The sequence below is a fragment of the Eumetopias jubatus genome, unplaced genomic scaffold, assembly GCF_037043125.1.
Source record: "Eumetopias jubatus isolate StellerSeaLion01/CBP00866 unplaced genomic scaffold, mEumJub1_p1.0 scaffold_13, whole genome shotgun sequence".
In the NCBI taxonomy this organism is placed as follows: domain Eukaryota; kingdom Metazoa; phylum Chordata; class Mammalia; order Carnivora; family Otariidae; genus Eumetopias; species Eumetopias jubatus.
This window is the reverse complement of record NW_028274819.1, coordinates 110172755-110192996: the sequence shown is the minus strand read 5'-3', so window position 1 is coordinate 110192996 and position 20242 is coordinate 110172755. Positions and strand designations below refer to the sequence as shown.

At 39.9% G+C, this 20242-nt stretch overlaps 1 protein-coding gene across 1 annotated transcript in view; it reads left to right on the top strand.

Moving 5' to 3' along the window:
• GRIA4 (glutamate ionotropic receptor AMPA type subunit 4) overlaps positions 1 to 20242 on the top strand; it is a 224683-nt gene that overhangs the window by 106887 nt on the left and 97554 nt on the right. Inside the window, exon 2 of the mRNA XM_088017525.1 lies at positions 9789 to 9973. Within this exon, the coding sequence (XP_087873651.1) occupies positions 9789 to 9973 (185 nt within the window). The remainder of the gene's footprint in view (positions 1 to 9788; positions 9974 to 20242) is intronic.

Here is a 20242-nt window from a genome sequence, read left to right as displayed (position 1 = left end):
AATGAAAGAATAAGTAGGGACATGTTTATAGAAGATCTTAAATACAGTATTTTGGGAGAAATACCAGGATTGACTTGAGATGAGGGTGGAGAAAAGTGACAAGTCTGAAAGTATCCCCTGGATTTCTGACTAAACTGACGGAGTTCTTGGCTAATGACCAAATACGCAATTCAAGAATAAGAGTTAAGGTTTTTTTTCATCTTTGAGAAGGTACGGGATGTTGAGTTATACATTATGAGTCTCCCAGAATCGTAGGGAGGAATTCCCTTGCCTACCCAGAATTCACAAGGTACATCCCTCACATGGGCAAGAGCATTCTACATTCACTCTACCATGGGGAATAAAAGTGATTTTTCTTAACAACTATGGAGCGGATTACTACACCTAATAAAATCCTACATTAATCATTTTCATTGCATAGAAGTCCAAAGTGGATGATTAAGGAATTCAAATACCCTGCCTCAGAACCATATAGTTGAAATGAAAAACACAGTTGTTGCAGTTGAAAGTAACTGAGTCAACTACTGAATCCATCATTTGTCACTTGGCATGCTGTTCAAGAAATCATTCTTTCTTTAGATGATCACCTCAGTGTCATTTCCCCACTAAAGAAATTTAATAGTGAGTAATCAAATGTATTCACTCTCAGTCACTGACATGCGTTTACAATTACTTCTTGGAATTGAGCGAGCCTCAGTGGGATATAAAAATTAGGCTAATCATATAGTGAATACTTACTTCATCCTGTGTTTGTTCCCGCTAGGAACAGAAATTGTCTCGATAATTGTATGCAAATCCTTTCACCAGAATCATCTAAAGAAAATTATGTACTGCTACTCCTTTTCTAAAGAAAAGACAAAAGTAACATTTTAAAATATCACTTTCAAATCAACCAAAATGAATGGTTTTGGCTTTGTGTATAAAAGCCAGATCCAAATTAATATTATTTACAGTACACAGTCTGGCATGTGAATGTAACAAACTGATATTTAATATGTTGTGTAACACTTCTATGTGTTCTGTTGCTAGTGATTGCTTTCATGATTAATTAATGAGATCTGTTGGACTCAGACTTCAACATAGAGTAGAATAAATTAATTGGTCTTTTAAGAACCAGCCTTCTATGTGGAACATTGGCTATCCTCAACCAATGAACCAGCTTTTCAGGGTTAGCTGAGGATTTGTTTTTATAAACCAGAAGTATTTCTGTTTTTAGCATTTAGAATAGAGTTCTTTCTAAAATGGATTTCAAACTTCCTTTAATTCTGAATTTTTTGAGGCTTATTTCAGCCTTTGTTAATGACTCAAGATGGTTGCTATAAAGATTGATAATGAAAAGTGTAGAGCAATTTCCACGGATACCCTAAGGAGTGCTGAGATGTGCAAGGCTCTGGGCTCCTACAACTCATGACCTCCCTCGGCCCTGGTTTGGGAGTTTTTGCATTTACCTGCCACATCATTTTCACATCTAAATGCATAAGTAGTTTTCAGGCTGCTCTGATTCCATTGAGTATTATTTACCATCAATTCAGAAGCCATCTCTAGAATGAAATAGAAGACATTGCTGAAATCTGAATATTTTAGACTAACAGAAATGGCAGTCCTGTATGGTTCCACCCTGATAAAATGAAAATCTCCTGGCTCTTTAATGGATGCGTACAGAATGAGGGGGAAAGGATGGAGTTTGGAGAGAAGTGAGCAACTGACGTTCTCCTTTCTTCCCATTTGTCTGAGAACTACTGTAGATTGGAGGAATTACTGCATTACACCTAGATTCATTTTAGTAGCCTCCTATTTGGCTTCCCTTTCCTCCTCTGAGTCCATCATTATAAAAGCTAATATTATGAAAGCAACTTTATAATCTGTCTCTTCTCTGCTCCAAAGCCTCCCATATTTCCCTGTGGCCAGTAAAGTAAAATTTGAGTTTTTAATTATTAAAACAAATTCGAGTGGCTTTTAGTCGCCAGGCACTCTTGTAGCACAGTGAGCAACACAGAACTTGCCTCCATGCCTGAGCTTGCCCTCTAGTGGGAGCAACAGACAATACACAAGATGGATAAAACACATGGTACGTTAGGTGATGATGTTAGGGAGAAAACACCGCAGAGAAGGGAGTGTGACATCTCGGGGCAAGAGAGTTGACGCGGCAGAGAATGAGATCGGATGCCCTCCTTGAAGAGAGGGCAGGTGGGTAAAGACCTGACGGAGGTGAAAGGCTGAACATCCCAGGCCTGCCTTGGGGAGCGCACTCCAGGGCAAAGCCGGCGGGTGGAGAACAGAGCCGGCCGAGGGCGGTTTGCTGGCGGTTTGCTGGCAGTTTGCTGGTGGTGTCTGAGAGCGAGCAAGTGGCAGATGAGGTTGGGGGCGGGGGGGGGGCGTGCGGCCACGTGAAGCGGCAGCAAGCGGGCTGTGAGCTCTGAGTAGGATGGTCGGCTCGCTCGCAGCCCTGCTACCACCAGTCCGAAGGGGGCGAAGGCAGAGCAGGGACACCTGTCAGGAGATGGCTACAGAGTCCAGACAAGAGGGGGTGCTGGTTTGCACGTGGGTGGTGGCTGCAGTTGTGCTGGGGAAGCACCGCCCGCTTCTCCGTGTGCTCTGAGGACCGCACTGGCAAGACTACACTGACCTACTGGCTGCGCTCCTGAGAGGAAGAGGGGCCTCCCCAACACCGCTCTGTCCTTTCTGATCTCATCTCCAGCTGTCCCTGTTCGCCAGTGCGGGGTGCAAAAGCCCCTCCTCTTGGGAACGGAGGGCCTGAGTTCACATCGCAGCTCTGCCACTTGCTGGGGTTACATTTGATGGCAATAGCGTGGCTCACCTTGATCTCTGTTCCTTCATCCACGGGGGGGCAGGGGGGGAATCAGACCTGCTTCACAGGGCTGTCCTAAGGTCCAGCCAAATTGTCAGGTGATAATAAAGCTTAGTATGCTTATGAACCCACCACTCCAGCAGACCAGTCTCTTAACTATTACAATCTACCAAGCACTCCTCCAGCTTCCCGCCGCTCTGCCCTGGGCCCCTGTGCTCATCACCATCTCTGTCCGTCAGACCCTCTCCATCCTCACCTGTCATTCTCTCTGCAGAGAAGTCCTCTCTCCGAGGGGCTCTATCCCTCCTCTCAACTCAACACTTTGCTTTCCCAAAGCGTTGCCATACGGAGTAAGTTTAACGTGCAAAATTAGGTCTTAAGTACTTTAAATGCTTAATATGAGACAAACGTTATTTGGTTGCCTGTTAATTCACAAATCTGTATTTTAATCTGCTTATAGAGATGCAGTGATTGGAGCGCTGGGTGGCTCAGTCGGTTGAGCATCTGACTCTTGATTTTGGCTCAGGTCCTGATCTCAGGGTCGTCCTGGGATCCAACCCTGTATCCGGCTCCACGCTTAGGGGGAGTCTGCTTGGGATTCTCTCCCTCTGCCTCTGTCCCTTCCTACCCTCCTAAAATGGACAAATAAATCTTAAAAAAAAAATACAATAGTTGCATTTAGTGCAAGTTCAAATTGTGAACTTTTATAGTGTGATATAAAAAAACATAATCAGAACTGTGAATTTTATATAGTGTGATATTTAAAATTGGTAAAATCTCAATTTAGGAGCAAATTAATAACCATATAGAAATCATGCCAGACATTTATTCTGAATAGGAAACTAGTCTTTAGATATTGGAGTTTAAAATTATGCAAAATTTTCAAAGAATGCCTTTCTTGCATGGAAAGAGGTGGTGGTCCACTAGAAAAAGATATTGATAAATGCTCATAGTGCTGAGGAGATAAACAATTCTGGAGGCAAACTTGCAAAGATACCCAGTTTTTTCTTAGGGACTATTCAAAATCTACCAAGATGGTCTCTAGAACAACGGCTGCCTGTAGCGAGAGAGAAAATTGGGTTTCTCAAGCCTGTGTCAATCTAGCTTACTGGTTTGGGTGACAGAGGAGGTGGCTGCCAGGCCTTTTCACCAGAAGTCACTTGACATCTGAAATCCAAGTAGAAAAGTGTGTGCTTCTTCAGGACGTCAAAAAAGATGTAACTGCCCTCTGAAAACGGGATTAAAGGACCACCAGTAGAACAGATCGACCCTCGTCCTCCACATATCCCTGAAGTTCCGTGGATCACCAAGTAGAGTCACCCTTCCCCTGTCACCTCAGCTGGATTATTTCAGTATGGCCTCCGAACAGGTTTTCCCACTTCCTGTTACTTTCGTCCCCTGTATTTCCCACACCTCAATTGAATGGTCGCTCCACAGCACATTTGTCATTCTCTTCCTGAAGCCCTGGAGGAATAAAGACCAAATTCTGTGATATGAGAGAAAGCCTCAGTGACACGACCTTTTCCCGCTTGTCTCTGCTGCCTTTGGAGCCCTTCCCGCAGTCCACACCAAATCTGTCCGTGCTCCCCTTGTCCTTCCAAACACGAGATAAACTGAAGTGTTTGAGGTTCCCGGATGTGACCTGCCATGCTGCTTCTCACCGCCAAGCCTTGTAACATTCTGACTCCTGTCTGTGAAATTGCCTCTAATTCATTCATGCATTCAGGTAACTCTTTGCTGAGCATCCACTGAGCACCTACTGGGCAAAGAAGAACTGAGCACAGAAATAGTCCCTGCCTTCACGGAGCCTACAGTATGGTGGGGGGCAAAGATGCTAATCAGATCATCATTCAAATATATAGTTAGAAACTGAAAAAAAATGTACAGAAATCTGTAAGAGCCTGAAGAGCTAAGAGGGGAAAGTGGTCTAGTCGGGGGTAAGTAACGTTTGCAATTTGTTCTGACAGATGAAGGAAAGCAAAAGTGGAAGGAAGCAGTTTTTTTTTAAAGGGAACAGTAGCTTTGTGCAAAGGCACTGAGGTAGAGATGCAAGGTACCTTCTAGAACATCTGAGAAGGGCGGTGTTGCTGGAGGATAGAAAACAGACACTAATGGTCTAAAATGATACTGGAAAGAGGGAGGAGACGGACAGGATTTGAGTATGTATCAGAGAAGAGTAAGAAAGTACAGGGCACTGCAAGGCAGTCCACAGAGATTCTACCTACAAAAATCAGTCTAGTATGGAAACAAGTGATTATATAAATTCATGGGTTCAGCCATTCTTTGTACTGAAATAAAATTCTCCTGTGGCCTGGTTCTAGAAAAGCCCAAGAGAATGAAGGAAAACATGGTGTTAGGGCATGCCTGGAGGGAGGTGCTCAGGGCCTTGAACCTGTGGCAGATGGTTGAAAATACTTGCCATATGCCTGTATTCATGAGGGTTAGGCTCAGTTGCAACTAGCAGAAACATTAAAGATTTAGATTACCAGATTTACCTGTAAGACGGCATCTGAATTAAATATGCACCCTGGAGTGTCGGGTTCAGGAAACAGGAAATGTTCTTGTCAGGAAATATGAGAGGCTTTAGGGAAAATCCAGGACCCGGAATGACCATCTTTAAGGATGGATTTTCTGTTTTTACTGTTGATAGTAGACAAGGGAAAACTCAAGACATTCCATCTTGTATCAGGTTTGCGTGTCTGGCCTCAAAGTGTATCAGTTAGAAGATCTTTGTTTATTTTCACTGTGCCCTTCTTGAACTGTGCAGAGGACGAGTGCTGTAGTCCCGGCTGCCGATAATTTTAACCGCGCTACGAGGTTAGTTACTCCTTCTGTGTGCTGAGACCTTGGAGTTCAGACAGGAGCCTCTGAACACGTTATTTTGGTGCTAAGCTGCTTTGGAAAGAGTCCAAACTAAATGGTTGCTAAACGTGTTCGGCAGTTCCAGCATGGTGGCATTCAGTGAGGGAGGGTTCCAGAACCTCCTTCCTCTCTAAGACCGAGCTTAATGTGCAGCACAGAGTATACTTCCAGGTACACACAGTGTCTGGGATGCCGGGAACTGTGCCCAGACCTGAGACATCAATAGTGTTGCGGTGGGTACCTGCATGGCCGCTCAGAAGGTTGACAGGGGGGCTTGTACTCGGCTGCTGTGTCCCTTTGCCGCTTCTCCTTTTGAAGCTCATCAACAGCCCCGCTCCACCACGGGACAGACCCAGTCCTCTCCTTTCCACACTGGTTCCTGCCACCACAACCTTGATGTTTCTCCACCCTGTGCTTCTCATGCTGGCTCCCATGACCTAGGAGTTTCTCCATCCCGTATTCATCATAATGGCGCACCCTTCATCTCATTACTTCATTATCCTGATGAGACTCCTTGATAACGTCTACACTCTCACCTCTTCCCGTCTTCTCCTCAATTTCTCAGCCGTCTGAAATATGACTTCTGTGTCCAGCACTGCATGGGGGCAGCTCCTGGGAACGCACCAGTGCACTTCTAAGTAGGAAGCACTGTGAGCGCCCTTCGGTCTTTATCCAAGTGAAGTTTTTTTAACAGCTTATGGATAACTCCCCTCTGTTTGAAATTCTATCCACTCTGACATAAATTTCTCCTGATTCTCCTCCTGCGCCTCTGTGTACAGATGGTTGAATCAAATAACTCTTGAAAGAGAGAACATCAAATAAATAAAACCCAGCTTGTGTTGCTAGCAGCCACATCTCTGGATGGTACTATTCACCCAAAATAGGTCATTCCCCATGGATGATAGAAACATCATTGCCGTTCACAGATGCAGTCATTCGGTACAGCTTACATCACTGCGATCAATTATCAGCATAATTGATAATATCATTACATGGCATAAAAACATTTCAAACAGTATTTGTATTATAACTGATACTGTTCTTTAGTAACTATGAAAAGCCTTTGATTACTTACTGTAATACAATAATGTGATTTTGTCCATGGTATGCTCTCACCACTATTCTAATACAATTATTTTGGTTGTTTATACAGTACTGTGTAATTTGTGTAATGGTTAGTTACTTAGTAAGTGACTAGATAGTTAATTCCTTGCAGAGACAAGAATCATGTCTTTATCTTGGCCAACCTTAAAGGATCTTGGATGTAGTAGGTTTTCAATAAATTATATTGAATTAAAATGTTAGGCAGCTTTTTAAAGTCGAAGCGAGACTGAAAAAATCCTGTACGGTAGTAACGTCTCCATTAGTCTTGTGATATGCACCTAACACGCAGCATTCATGGCCAACAATATCTTACAGATTTTCTAATAACTAGGAGATACAAATCATAGCTGGATGTAGAATTAGTATGACATGACTTGTGATTTTCTGGTTTATATAACAGCCAAGTTACATAACCATAGATTCAACGGCAGTAATTTCTCCAAGTCACAATATATTCCCAACTATCCTGGCAAATAAATAAGACACACACATCCGAGTAGCAATGAAGAAGACAGCATATGAAAATCAAACATAGCCTATAAAAGAATCCCAGCTTCCCACCTATAACTGCATGTGCTTTGCACCACATCAGAAGGATGCCATTTATTTCTGACTATGATTAATGGTTCTTCTTAGGCAGTCAACTTTCTTTGCCATTTGACAAAGATTGTGTCCTAAGGTTTTGTCTTACTTCAATTCTAGTGCCATTTGTAAATCTGACAAATCAGATAACGAAATGTTGAATTTGAATTATAGTTTTGTTTATGAGTGTGAATCTTGAAATAGCTCTTATGCAACTGGGAACATACATGAATTTCATCAGAAGGTTTGTGGCTGTACATTCTGTAAAGGTCCTATAGGCAGGGAAATAACAAGCTGGATGCCTGGTAGTGATGTGAAGCCTGATAGCCACATGATGCCAAAAACAAAAATAAAAATAAAAAGGAAATATATAAAGAACCACGCCAGCTGTGAACGGATCCCAGGGCACGGGATGACTACTTTGGTGTGTGTGGTCAGTATTTATCATCTTTTACAACATGCAAAAAAAAAAAAAAAAAATTCAAACGAAATGTCTTTGAATTATTTTGGTATGACACTAAATAAAAGGAGAAAGAGAGTAAGATGTCAACTGGAATTTTTTAAAAGAACATGTTCAGAGGTATCAAAAAATGAATATAAACGAACACTGCCTCACTTCCTATCAGAGAGCAATTCTCTGTAACAGAATAAATGAGGCGTGAGCATGTACATTAAGAGAGCACTCAGACCATCCTGTTACATAGGTGTCAGACAGCAAACAGGGGCAGAGTAATGGGCTTGGGGTGGGGGCTGAGGGGAATCTAGGTAAGATCCGAAAAGATGGTTACCGGCATGTGTTACAAAAGGGAAGACTAAATAGAGCACTGGATAGACCAGAATAATTACAGGGTAATTAACATGCCCTCTGTCTTCCTCTTTGGGGAATTTTTTTTTCAGTTAGACAGAAATGAATCCTGACTGCCACAGTATTTCATTTGGCAGGATATCAGGTAATTTATATTTCAAATATGATCTCATCATCAGTTCCATCTGTTGGTATTAACCGAGCATCCGTAATGTTTGAAACTCTGACTTGTAGAAAATATACCTGAAAATCAGAATCCTTGAATTTGAGAGACTCATACCAATCAGAAACCTGAATAAATGCCCTCTTATCTTGCAAGTGCTGTGTGTTCATTTTAAGTCTTCACTTTTAATCCACCCTGTTCTACGCTCTGACTCCAGGGACCAAGGGAGGGAGAAACCACCGTCAGCTGCCATAGGATGAGCTCAAATCAGTGTTAGACCTTCTTTAAAGAGGACGAGCATATTTTTTTATGCTAAGCCCCAAGTAGAAAAAAATCAGTGGCTACCAGGCTCTGATTCTAACCAGTTCTTATTTTTTGGCTATTCATAGTTTCAAAGACTTTTCCCTTCTTCTTGCATGCAATTGAAAACTGACAGCTGGAAAAAGCAAGATTTCAGGACAGTGTTGGCATGAAGTAACACTCCAGGGACTGTGTTCCTAAGTTTGCCCCAGCTTCCTTAACCCAGACACTGATCTCCCTTCCTCTCTGTGCTGGTGGATACGGAGAGATGTGGACCAGCAGCAGGGCACAGATCACCCCATTCTCTGGAAGGCTGTCTCCCGCTAATGAACACTCCCTTTTTCAGCAAGCTTGAATGAGTCTTCTCAACCTTCAGGACCCAGTGCAAGTCCTTTCTCCTCTTTCTCATGTCCCAGCCAGGCAAATTTAACCAGACCTTCCCCCGGGCCAGCACTGGACATTGACAACAGCTAGCATCACAGTGTCTTAAACTGAACTGCATTTGTTTCTTTGAATGGCTTTCTCCTCTACTAGATCATGAGTTTGAATACCTGGTGCCTCACCTAGTAGCCATTCAATTCACCCGCAATCCACATCATCCCCCTGCTAAGAGACAAAGAGTTAAATAATGCCTTCTCCCCAAAAAGGGGGGTGAGAGTTGGGGGGAAAAATAATGCCTCCTCCATTCACAATAATGGGTCCTCAATAAATACTGTTGCATTGGTTTTTAATATCATCTTTTCCATAGCTGAACCCAAACATGTCGTTACTGCCTTGCTCAGTTGATCAGCATTAATTCTGTCCAGTGAGTAGAATTAACAAAAAGAATTTATCAAATTCTTATTGACTACAGGTAGTACTGAATTTGGTTTTCGGTTTATTTCATCAAAAAATATGTCCAAAGCAATGTAATGTTCTCTAGAAGAGGGATTGTGAGAGCTTACTCAAGGCGTGGTGTTCTTCCTTCATTCGAGCAATATTTTTTAAGGGGTGTTGCCCCAAGAAAAGAAAGCAAAAACCACTCAGATCTTTAAGTTTCCAAGCATTTATTGTATATTTGCAGCATAAAAATGTTGACATAGATTCAGTGCCTGCATAAGTTATTAAGGAGGAGGAGTGAAAGTATGTTTTTAGTAACCCTTCTGGATTTCTTTCCCCACTAGGGTACTCAATACTTCAAGCTATTATGGAAAAAGCAGGACAAAATGGCTGGCATGTCAGCGCTATATGCGTGGAAAATTTTAATGATGTCAGCTATAGGCAACTTCTAGAAGAACTCGACAGACGCCAAGAGAAGAAATTTGTAATAGACTGTGAGATAGAGAGGCTTCAAAACATATTAGAACAGGTAAGTCCTGGATTTTACATTATATTACCATAGACCTTCTACAAAAAGTTGACTTTTGATTTACTTTTTTCCCATCAATATTTTCTCCAAGAAGTGCAGAGTTCAGGACTTTTCATTCCATGATTCATCTCCAAGACGAAATCATAATCCTTTATCACCAAAGGCCATTTTGGCTCGTAGGTCTCAGTGCAGTGAGGAGCACGATTTCTCTCACATTTTAAAGGCTTACCATAGCAAGGACCTTTTATGAATCACCAAGAGCTCTTGGCCTCCTACGTTCATAAACATTAATTTTGAAGATTAATGCCATCTAGAATCTGAGAAAGTTTTAGTATTCATGACTGTGTGCCTTTTCTAACCTTTAGAAAAATAGCTACACGAGAACTAATAACATGAAATAGTAAAGCAATGAAATAAAAGAAAGTTAAATGGCATACTGTGCATAGCATATCTTCTTCTAGATGTTTTCAGTGCATTACCACTACAGTGAAGATGGTTTTCAACTCTTTTCACAAATGAAGACTCCGTTGATAAATCTTTCAATAAATATTCGTTGATTTGATTTGAAGCAGACAGGAAAAGGTAAAATTGAGCTTTGTCATTTGTGTTAAATGATAGGAAAATATCATCAAATAATGGGTAACATTTGCCTTTCTCCTAACCCTACATCTCCTGATCAGCTTCAAGCTATATTTGGCCAAAATTGCAGTGAGTGAATGCCACCTAGTGGTTTTGGAAATGTTTGCTCCTCCTTACCTACAGTAAGCCATTCTGGCTAAGGCAATATTGTAGCATGATGTCTTGTTGGTTACTTTGCTACATATAGTTTGCATAATAATATGATTTGATTTGTAGTAGTAAACTTAGAAATTCGTAGGTTTATTTATAACAATAACTTAAGGACTCAAATAGAAAAAACAAAACCGAAATATGTTTCAGAGATTCCTCCTTCATACCGAAGGGCCCTAAACTAGATGCCTTTCGGTTTCCCTCCTCAACTGTATCAGAATTTGTAAAAGTTAAAAGTGAAAAACATGCGGTATTTCTTTTTCAAGGTCTGGTGAAGCCAATCGATACTGTAAGGAAACAATAGTATTCACTTCCTGTTAACTTTTCATAGAAGAAGAAAAAAACTTGATTGAAGAAATATATTTATATTATATTGGAAGACATTCATTATAAACCTTTATGTCACTCAAGTTTATCCCTGAGGGACACCAAAAAAATCATTAAGTTTGCAAGTATTCAAGCAGGGTATATGGAATTTTTAAGCATGTATTTATGGAATCCAAGAAAAAACTTTTGTTCTTAAGCAAGACAGTCACTTCAGCTCAAACTCTGCTCTCCCTCCCGCTCACTCCCACCCCTGTGTTGAGAGTTGAGTTGTTTGATGTGAACAACTGAAGCTTTGTAAATACCTCCTCATGAATCCCACAGAGCAGTCAATTCTGAGAACTGCCCAGATTGCCAAGTTCCTGTCAGAGGGCGAAGAAGGCTCAGAAAGACCCTCCACTCAGCACCTGTGCTTAAAAGACTGTGTCTGGAGAAGGCAATGGAATGCCTACAGCACACTGACCCATTTCAGAGGCTTAGCTAGTTTCTAAGAAGAAAATCGGCATGCCCCAGTGCTTTGGATAAACTCTAATAACAAGCCTTAAATAAAATCTTGCTTAGGGGAACAAGACAGCTTTTTTTGCCATCTCAAAAATATTGTTTCTATATTCTTAGCCTTATTGAGATATGACTAACATATAATGTTGTGTAAGTTTCATGTGACAGTATGGTAATTTGATACACTAATATACTGTGAAGTGTTTACCACAGCAGGGCTGGTGAATGAACAATTCTGTCTCTTCACATGGTTACCATTTTTGATTGGGGGGGGGAATGAGAATATTTAAGATCTGCTCTCCTAACAACTTTCAGATATATAATACGGTATTTTTAACTATGGTCACCATGCTGTACAATAGATCCCCAGAACTTAGAAAACTGAGCGTCTACCTTTTCTGTGTCTCTTCTTGCTGGATTCTAAAAGGTTTCTTTTCTCTCGTGACTGCAGAGTAATAATGAGACTTTGTCCCTTTAAAATGCCTCTCAAGTATAAACCTAATCAATTGTACAGCGTCTCCTGTGTTATGAGAACATAATATACTCTAAATTGTCCTATAAAATTTTCCATAAGAAAAGATGTTTTCTGATCCTTAATATGATTTTTTTTTACTACTGATACTTTAATTCCTTGTAGCTCTAAGCCAAATCATTTTTAATGTTTCTTGGTTTTACTCTTGACTCATCCAAACACAAGAGCTAATCCAAACTGTGTCAAGCGTTTCTACATATACTTTAATACCCGCATATTTCTGCAGCCTCTTTAATAATTTGAGGTAACAGTGGAAAACAGTTGCAGAGAATCAACCAATGCCTTTTTTAAAAAAGTAAAATGCTAAATAATCTTGACCAGAAAAATGCTTTTGAAAAGAAGTAGCTGTCTTTCAGAAGATGGTGAAGTTAATATAATGAAGATAAGGGGATGTGTTAGTAGATTATAGAAAGGTGAGCACAACTAATACTGGCATGCTACCAATAACTACTTTGTGGGTATTTTAATTCGTATCATTTTTCAAAAACATAATGGAAATGGCTCGCACAATTTTCTCTTAAAATCTGTGAATGGACAACTGTGTTTAGAGAACCACTTCATCTTCTGCACATGTTTTCTAAATTATTTTTATGCCACAAACTAATTAGTTCTTATAAATGTATTACTGTTTATTATTTTAGCATCGTTTTTCTTTAATCCTGCCCAGAAGTTATAGGATGTATCTGAAATTTCAAATTAATTATAATTGGTTGTTTTAAGAATTCTCCATTATCTTTTTAACTTAATTATAAATATTCTAAGGCAGTAGATCTCAAACAATAGTAGGCTTAAGAATCACCTGGGGTGAGGTGTCAGCTTTGCTAAAAATGCAGGATTTTGTCCGTATCTTTAGATAGTTTGCTTGAAAAAGTCTGGCCTGGGACCCAAAACACTACCATAAGAACAAAATTGTAACTAGAAATCTGTGACAAGGACAACAACAAAACTAAGATGTTTATTAAAGCTAAAGTTCTTTCTATAAAGGGTGAGTAAATTAATGTTTCATATCTATACTTTTAAATGTGGGCTGTATTTTTTTGAGTTTCAATGGGTTTATTTTTTAATGTTTCAAGTTTTTATTTACACTGTAGTTAGTTAACATATAGTGCAGTACAGTTTCCAGAGTAGAATTTAGTGATGCATCACTTATACACAACAGCCAGGGCTCATCCCAAGTGCCCTCCCTAACGCCTGTCACCCCCCAGCCCAGCCCCTTCCTACTTCCCTCCGCAACCCTCAGTTTGTTCTCTCTAGTTAGGGGTCTGTTTTATGCGCTGCCTTCCTCTTTTTTTTCTTTCTTCTGTGTTCCTCTGTTTTGTTTCTTAAATTCCCATATGAGTGAAATCATATGGTATTTGTCTTTCTCTAACTGCCTTATCTCACTTAACATTATACTCCCTACCTCCATCCATGCTGTTGCACATGGCAAGATTTCATTCTTTTTTATGACTAATATTCCTGTGTGTGTGTGTGTGCGTGTGCGCCACATCTTCTTTATCCATTCATCAGTCGATGGACACTTAGGCTGAATCCATAGTTTGACTATTGTAGATAATGCTGCTGTAAACATCAGGCTGCATATATTCTTTTGAATCAACCTCTTTGTATCCTTTGGGCAAATACCCACAGTGCAATTGCTGGGTCGTAGGGTAGCTCTATTTTTAACTTTTTGAGGACCCTCCACACTGTTTTCCAGAGTGGCTGCACCAGCTTGCATTCCCACCAGCAGTGTAAGAGGGTTCCCCTTTCTTCACATCCTCGCCAACATCTGTTGTTTCTTGTGTTGTTAGCCATTCTGACAGGTGTGAGGTGGCATCTCATTGTATTTTTGATTTGTATTTCCCTGATGATGAGTGCTGTTGAGCACTTTTTTGTCTATGAGCCATCTGTGTGTCTTCTTTGGAAAAATATCTACTCATGTCTTCTGCCCACTTCTTAACTGGATTACTTATTTTTTGGGTGTTGAGTTTGATAAGTTCTTTACAGATTTTGGATACTAACCCTTTATCAAATATGTCACATTCTGAAGGTCGCCTTTTAGTTTTGTTGATTGGTTCCTTTGCTGTGCAAAAGTTTTTTATCCTGATGAAGTGCCAATAGTTCATTTTTGCCCTTGCTTCCCTTGCCTTTGGAGACATGTCTAGTGAGAAGTTGTTGTGGCTGAGGTCACAGAGGCTGCTACCTGTGTTCTCCTCCAGGATTCTGATGGTTTCCTGTCCCACATTTAGGTCTTTCATCCATTTTGAATTTATTTTTGGTATGGTGTAAGAAATGGTCTAGTTTCATTCTTCTGCGTGTGGCTGTCCAATTTTCCCAACACCATTTGTTGAAGAGAATGCCTTTTCCATTGGATATTTTTCCTACGTTATTGAAGATTAGTTGACCATAGAGTTGAGGGTCCATTTCTGGGCTCTCTATTCTGTTCCATTGATCTATGTGTCTGTTTTTGTGCAAGTACCATACTGCCTTGATGATGACAGCTTTGTAATATAGCTTGAAGTCCAGAATCATGATGCCTCCAGTTTTGGTTTTCTTTTTTAAGATTGCTTTGGCTATTTGGGGTCTTTTGTGGCTCCATACAAATTTTAGGATTGTTTGTTCTAGCTCTGTGAAAAATGTTGATGGTATTTTGATAGGTACTGCATTGAATTTGTAGATTGCTTTGGGGAGCATAGACATTTTAACGATATTTGTTCTTCCAATCGATGAGTGTGGAATGTTTTTCTATTACTTTGTTTCTTCCTCAGTTTCTTTCATAAGTATTCCATAGTTTTCAGAGTACAGCTCTTTTACATCTTTGGTTAGGTTATTTCTAGGTACAGTTTTGGGTGTGGTTGTAAATGGGATTAATTCCTTGATTTCTTTTTCTGCTGCTACATTAATGGTGTATAGAAATGCAACAGACTTCTGAATGTTGATTTTGTATCCTGCAACTTTACCGAATTTGTGGATCAGTTCTAGCAATTTTTTTAGTCTTTTAGGTTTTCTACATAGAGTATCATGTCATCTGTGAATGGTGAAAGTTTGACTTCTTCCTTGCTGATTTGGATGCCTTTTATTTCTTTTTGTTGTCTGATTGCTGTGGTCAGGATTTCCAGTACTACATTAAATAACAGTGGTGAAAGTAGATATCCCTGTGTTGTTCCGGACCATACAGGAGAAGCTCTCAGTTTTTCCCCACTGAGGATGGTATTAGCTGTGGGTCTTTCATATATGATGTTGAGGTATTTCCCTCTGTCCCTACTTTGTTGACGGTTTTTATCAAGAAAGGATGCTGTACTTTGTCAGATGCTTTTTCTGCATCTATTGAGAGGATCATATGGTTCTTATCCTTTTATTAATGTGGTGTATCACAATGATTGATTTGTGAATATTGAACCATGCTTGAAGCTCAGGAATAAATCCCACTTGATTGTGGTGAATAATTATCTTAATGTACTGTTGGATTTGATTTGTTAGTATCTTATTGAGAATTTTTGCATCCATGTTCATCAGGGATAGTAGCCTGTAATTCTCCTCTTTTGTGGGGTCTTCGGTTTTGGAATCAAGGTAATGTTGGCCTCATAGAATGAGTTTGGAAGTTTTCCTTCCTTGGATTGCTGTTTAAAATAGTAGTAGTTAGCCATTCCAACATCTCAAAACATCAGTTTCAAAACAACTATTTGAGAATGTAGTTTAAGGTATATTGATTTTTCTATCCTAAATTACATCATAGGAAAATGTGGAAGAATTTATATAAATATTACCCACCAAGCTATTAAGGTAATAGGAATATAACAAAACTACAAAGTTAGACTTATTGTCATATTGTTTGTATGAGGCCACAATAAAACAACTTGCATTTTTGGCCTTCTAACTCCATTGGGCAATTTGGTCCATTCATCTACAGAAAATAACTCAGAAAAAAAAACTTAAAAGTACTTTTTGAATATTTGTTGAACTTGTGATCAATTATTGAAAGTGTCAATTTTTACTTTAAGATACCTCATTGGACACTAACGGTATTCATCTTACCTAGTTTTCTTCCTCTAACAACAATCAATTATTTTATAGAAGAGTTAAAAATAATATAGCTTGAATCAAAAGAATTACTTTCATATCAAAATCAGCGCTTTATAGCGGGAACCTTTTCATATATTATTTTATTTTCACATATGTCCATTAATTTTAAATCCTGAACTCGATTACTTGCAAAGAGTCCTGAGAGAACTCTAAGACCTTATCAATTGAATATTGAACTGCCAGACTGATTCATATGTTTAACCCAGTAAGAAAAAGGCAACAACAGACTTGATCTTAACTGTTTTCTTAGCCTCAAAAATTATTTAAGCAAAATAGCACTTAAGGCTAATGGTTGTTCACACATTTTAGTCCACCATGAAAAAAAGCAAAAAACAAACAAAAAAACCAAGGGTCACACAGGTATATTTCTGTGTTCCTGTAGTCTATGAAACCCTTCTCTTAGAACCTCCAGCTCCTCCTCTGGAATACAGGCATTACACAGGTGGTGGGGTAGCTTGTACTCTCTTTTACCTCTTTTCTTTGCTCAATTGGCTTATAGCCCCAAAATTATAATGTTTCCAAAAGAGATGAATATTTTCACTTTTGAAGAAATGGATGAGAACTCTTCAGCTATTTATTTTTAAAAAGTAAATGGAATAATTTAATGTTTGTGATTCTACTTCTCCTTACTCTGAATAAGGGAGCATTAGACCAAGATGATCTTAGAAAATCTTGATAGCTCTAAAAGTCAGTAACGCTATTTCCAGTAAAGACTTCCTGATCGTTGCATTTGATCCTGAAGGAGTATATAATTTTACACATGGGATTCACCTTGAAAGGAAGCATAGAGTAAAACCTCAAATGGCCCTTTCTGTACATTCATTCATCCTACGAATATTTATTGACTGCTCCCTTCACGTGTGGCGCCAGATGCATTTTCTGTTCTAGTTAGGAACGCCTCTCTGGCTAAGGTTTAAAACAAAAGCATTTGCTAACATCCTACTAAAATACATTCTTTCCTTGAGAAATATGGTACATAGAAAGTGATCAAGGATCTCATAATGCCTTGGGATTTTGTTATGGGTGCGGTTCTTAACGAATACATGATGATACCAGAGGCATTCGGTAGAGAATTGGAACACGCCGTGGATGGATGTGAGCCTCACCAAGTCCATGTGGGGAGAAGATGACAAGGACTGACCTCACAGGACGGAAGAGCCGTTTAACAGAGGAACTGAGAAATTGGCTCACCGGCGTCTCAAACTGCCTCTTTATCACACACCTCAAACGTAATTGGTGCCTCTTTCAGCAATATTCCCCCGTCCACTCTATAAAAGGGAAATTCAGGTTTCCATTAGACAAAATGGGACTCTCAGATAATTGACAAAAGCTGGTGACCTTCCCATACTGTTTGCAAATTAACCAAAAAAGCCTAAAAGCCACAAGTGACCTCTCAGAGGTTTATTGCCTCACCAGAGGAAACCAGTAATCCTACCTCGGGGCACAACCAATTGGAAAGAGGGAAATTTCTCACAAACAGAAATGTGGCCATTTGCACCCAAGTGGTGAAAAGTGCACAAGACCTCAGTTAACTTAATTCTAAGTCCAAGGCTTCCTCCCTGGCTGGTACCACCCAAGTGAGAAGTCCGGTGCAGACAGGATTCTTGGCAAATTGCCTAATGTATGGCAACAGATAATGTCTGTTTATCTAGAATCTGCACTTACTTGTTTTCAGATGTCTCTAACATAAGCAACTGCACTAAAGCTAGAACTCTACCCACCTCCACTTCCAAAAACATCTCTGACTTGAATAAAGCATCGAAAAGAGCCAAAGGCTTAAAGAGCCTGCCTCCGCATGCCATAAGTGGTTGAGTCATTATCTAGAAGGAAAGGAACATTTTCTTTACTGGCTGATGACATAGGGTCATTTTTTTTTCACACTAAAAACCACCCCCCCAAAAAAAAAAATCCTCAAAAACAAAAGTACAAGAGCCAGAGGAGACAAAAAGAAGCACAGAGACAAGGAAGGCTAGCTTCAGTCATGAGGAGTAGTCACTCCAGAAGAGGCCTCATCACTGCAGAGAATGGCTTTGATTATTTGAATGGTCTATGGAAGGCTTAAGCAGCATGCATTCCGACAGCAGTGGAGACAGGATGGTCCTGCACTGGATTCCTAACGCATCCACTCAACACCTGTGTGCTGGCCATCATTCAAGGCACGGTGGCACTGTAAAATGATGAGCAAACGTGGCCCCTACACCAGGCATGCTTACACCCAAGCTGGGGGCTCAGAAACATGAGCAGAGTGGCCAGACAATTCCTGATGGCTTCAGAGTCAGACCTATTACAACGTGTGTCAGGAACTCAGGAAATGTGGTGACTCAGTATAATCCAGACATGCTTCACAGGGAAAGCAGACATTTACATTGAAAATGCATTGTATTTCCCTAGGAACAGCAGAGGGGTAAGGATATTCCAGACAGAAACAACTGCAAAGGCACAGAGTTCTGGAAAAGCTCAGAAGGCAGAAACTCCTTCTATGTGATAAAAATTGGCTAGGGGGCAAAGGCAGAAATTGGAGTGGAACACTAATCAAAGACTCGGGGTAGCAGGAATATGGATTCCTCCTATTATGTTTAGCTACCTATCATTGTTGCGGAAATCTTATCTCCCTCAGAGCAGGGTCTATATTTATCATTTACCAATATATCCCCAGTGATATGAAAGGGGGACAAAAATAATTGTCGAGGGCGCCTGGGTGGCTCAGTTGGTTAAGCGACTGCCTTCGGCTCAGGTCATGATCCTGGAGTCCCGGGATTGAGTCCCGCATCGGGCTCCCTGCTCAGCGGGGAGTCTGCTTCTCTCTCTGACCCTTCCCCCCTCATGTGCTCTCTCTCTCTCATTCTCGCTCTCTCAAATAAATAAATAAATCTTAAAAAAAAATAATTGTCAAATAAATGAAAGTCCGAATGAGCTTCATTTGAAGACACAGGCAGGAAGAATCTCTTTTATGTTTAAAGGGCGAGCAGCCAGCAGCACTTGAAGGTTCTGGAGGGAAGCCCTCAATTACCTGAAGCTTTCTTGTCCAGAAGACCTCACCCGCCAAAGATGGTGGGAAATCTAGGTTTTCTGGTGTTTGTTGTATTGGCTGAAAAAGTACAAGAGTTTCATTTCCATATATTAATGTAACAATGAGTGAGATGCATTGGGAAAATGGGAACACACCGGGCACTCAAAGAAATTACTACAGCAAGGAAATCGCATCAGCGATTTCCCACACTGGAGCCTTGGCAGAGCTTTTGCTGCTTTGCTTCCTTATAAAGCTGCTTTTGCATATTGAGCTCTGCTCAGTCAGGAGCTTCAACAAAGTAAGGGGAAACTTAACAGATGTGAGGTTGTGTTTAAAAGGGGGAATTTTACTTCTTTAATCTTTCTTTTTAGCTGAATTGATTTGAATGTGCAAATCCCATTATAATGCACTGGGTTTGTTGTTTTCGTAGAAAACAGAAACATCCTTACAGATCTCAGTCAGACTAGTGCAAAGGGAATTTGGTGGGAGCTAGAAAGGGGTCTCTAATGGTCTGTTAGCAACCATTACCATGGTTGCAGGAATTCCTCTTTTTTTTATAAAGTAAAAAAATATATAAATAAATAAATAAATAAAGGGAAAAGTGAAGAAAGCAAAGGATGGAAGTTTTTTGAAGAGGAAGGAAAATATGGTTGTCAGAATGCTAGTACTTTTGCCTTGGAAGAATTGTAAATTCTAGGCATTGATTGTGTTCAACTAAATTTGTTTTAGTTGATGCTCCAAGAGCACTTCTTGGAATAGTTTCCATTATTGTTGTTGACACAAACATTCAAAAACTCAGTTTCTTTTAAAAAAAGATAAAGGACAATCTGCTTGATAATTTTAGAGAAATAAGTTAGTTTTTCTAGCCTTAAATAGAAAGCAGCTGCATAGACTTATCTACTATGGTTTAGAGAAAGGCAAGTAATATTCCTCATTAAGTAGAAAATAGAGGATAACTTCATAATTTATTTCATTAGAATTTTGCATCTACTCTTCAAATGTTTAAAAGACAGTGAAATTAACAAAAAGGAAGCAATACAGCCAACAATACCTT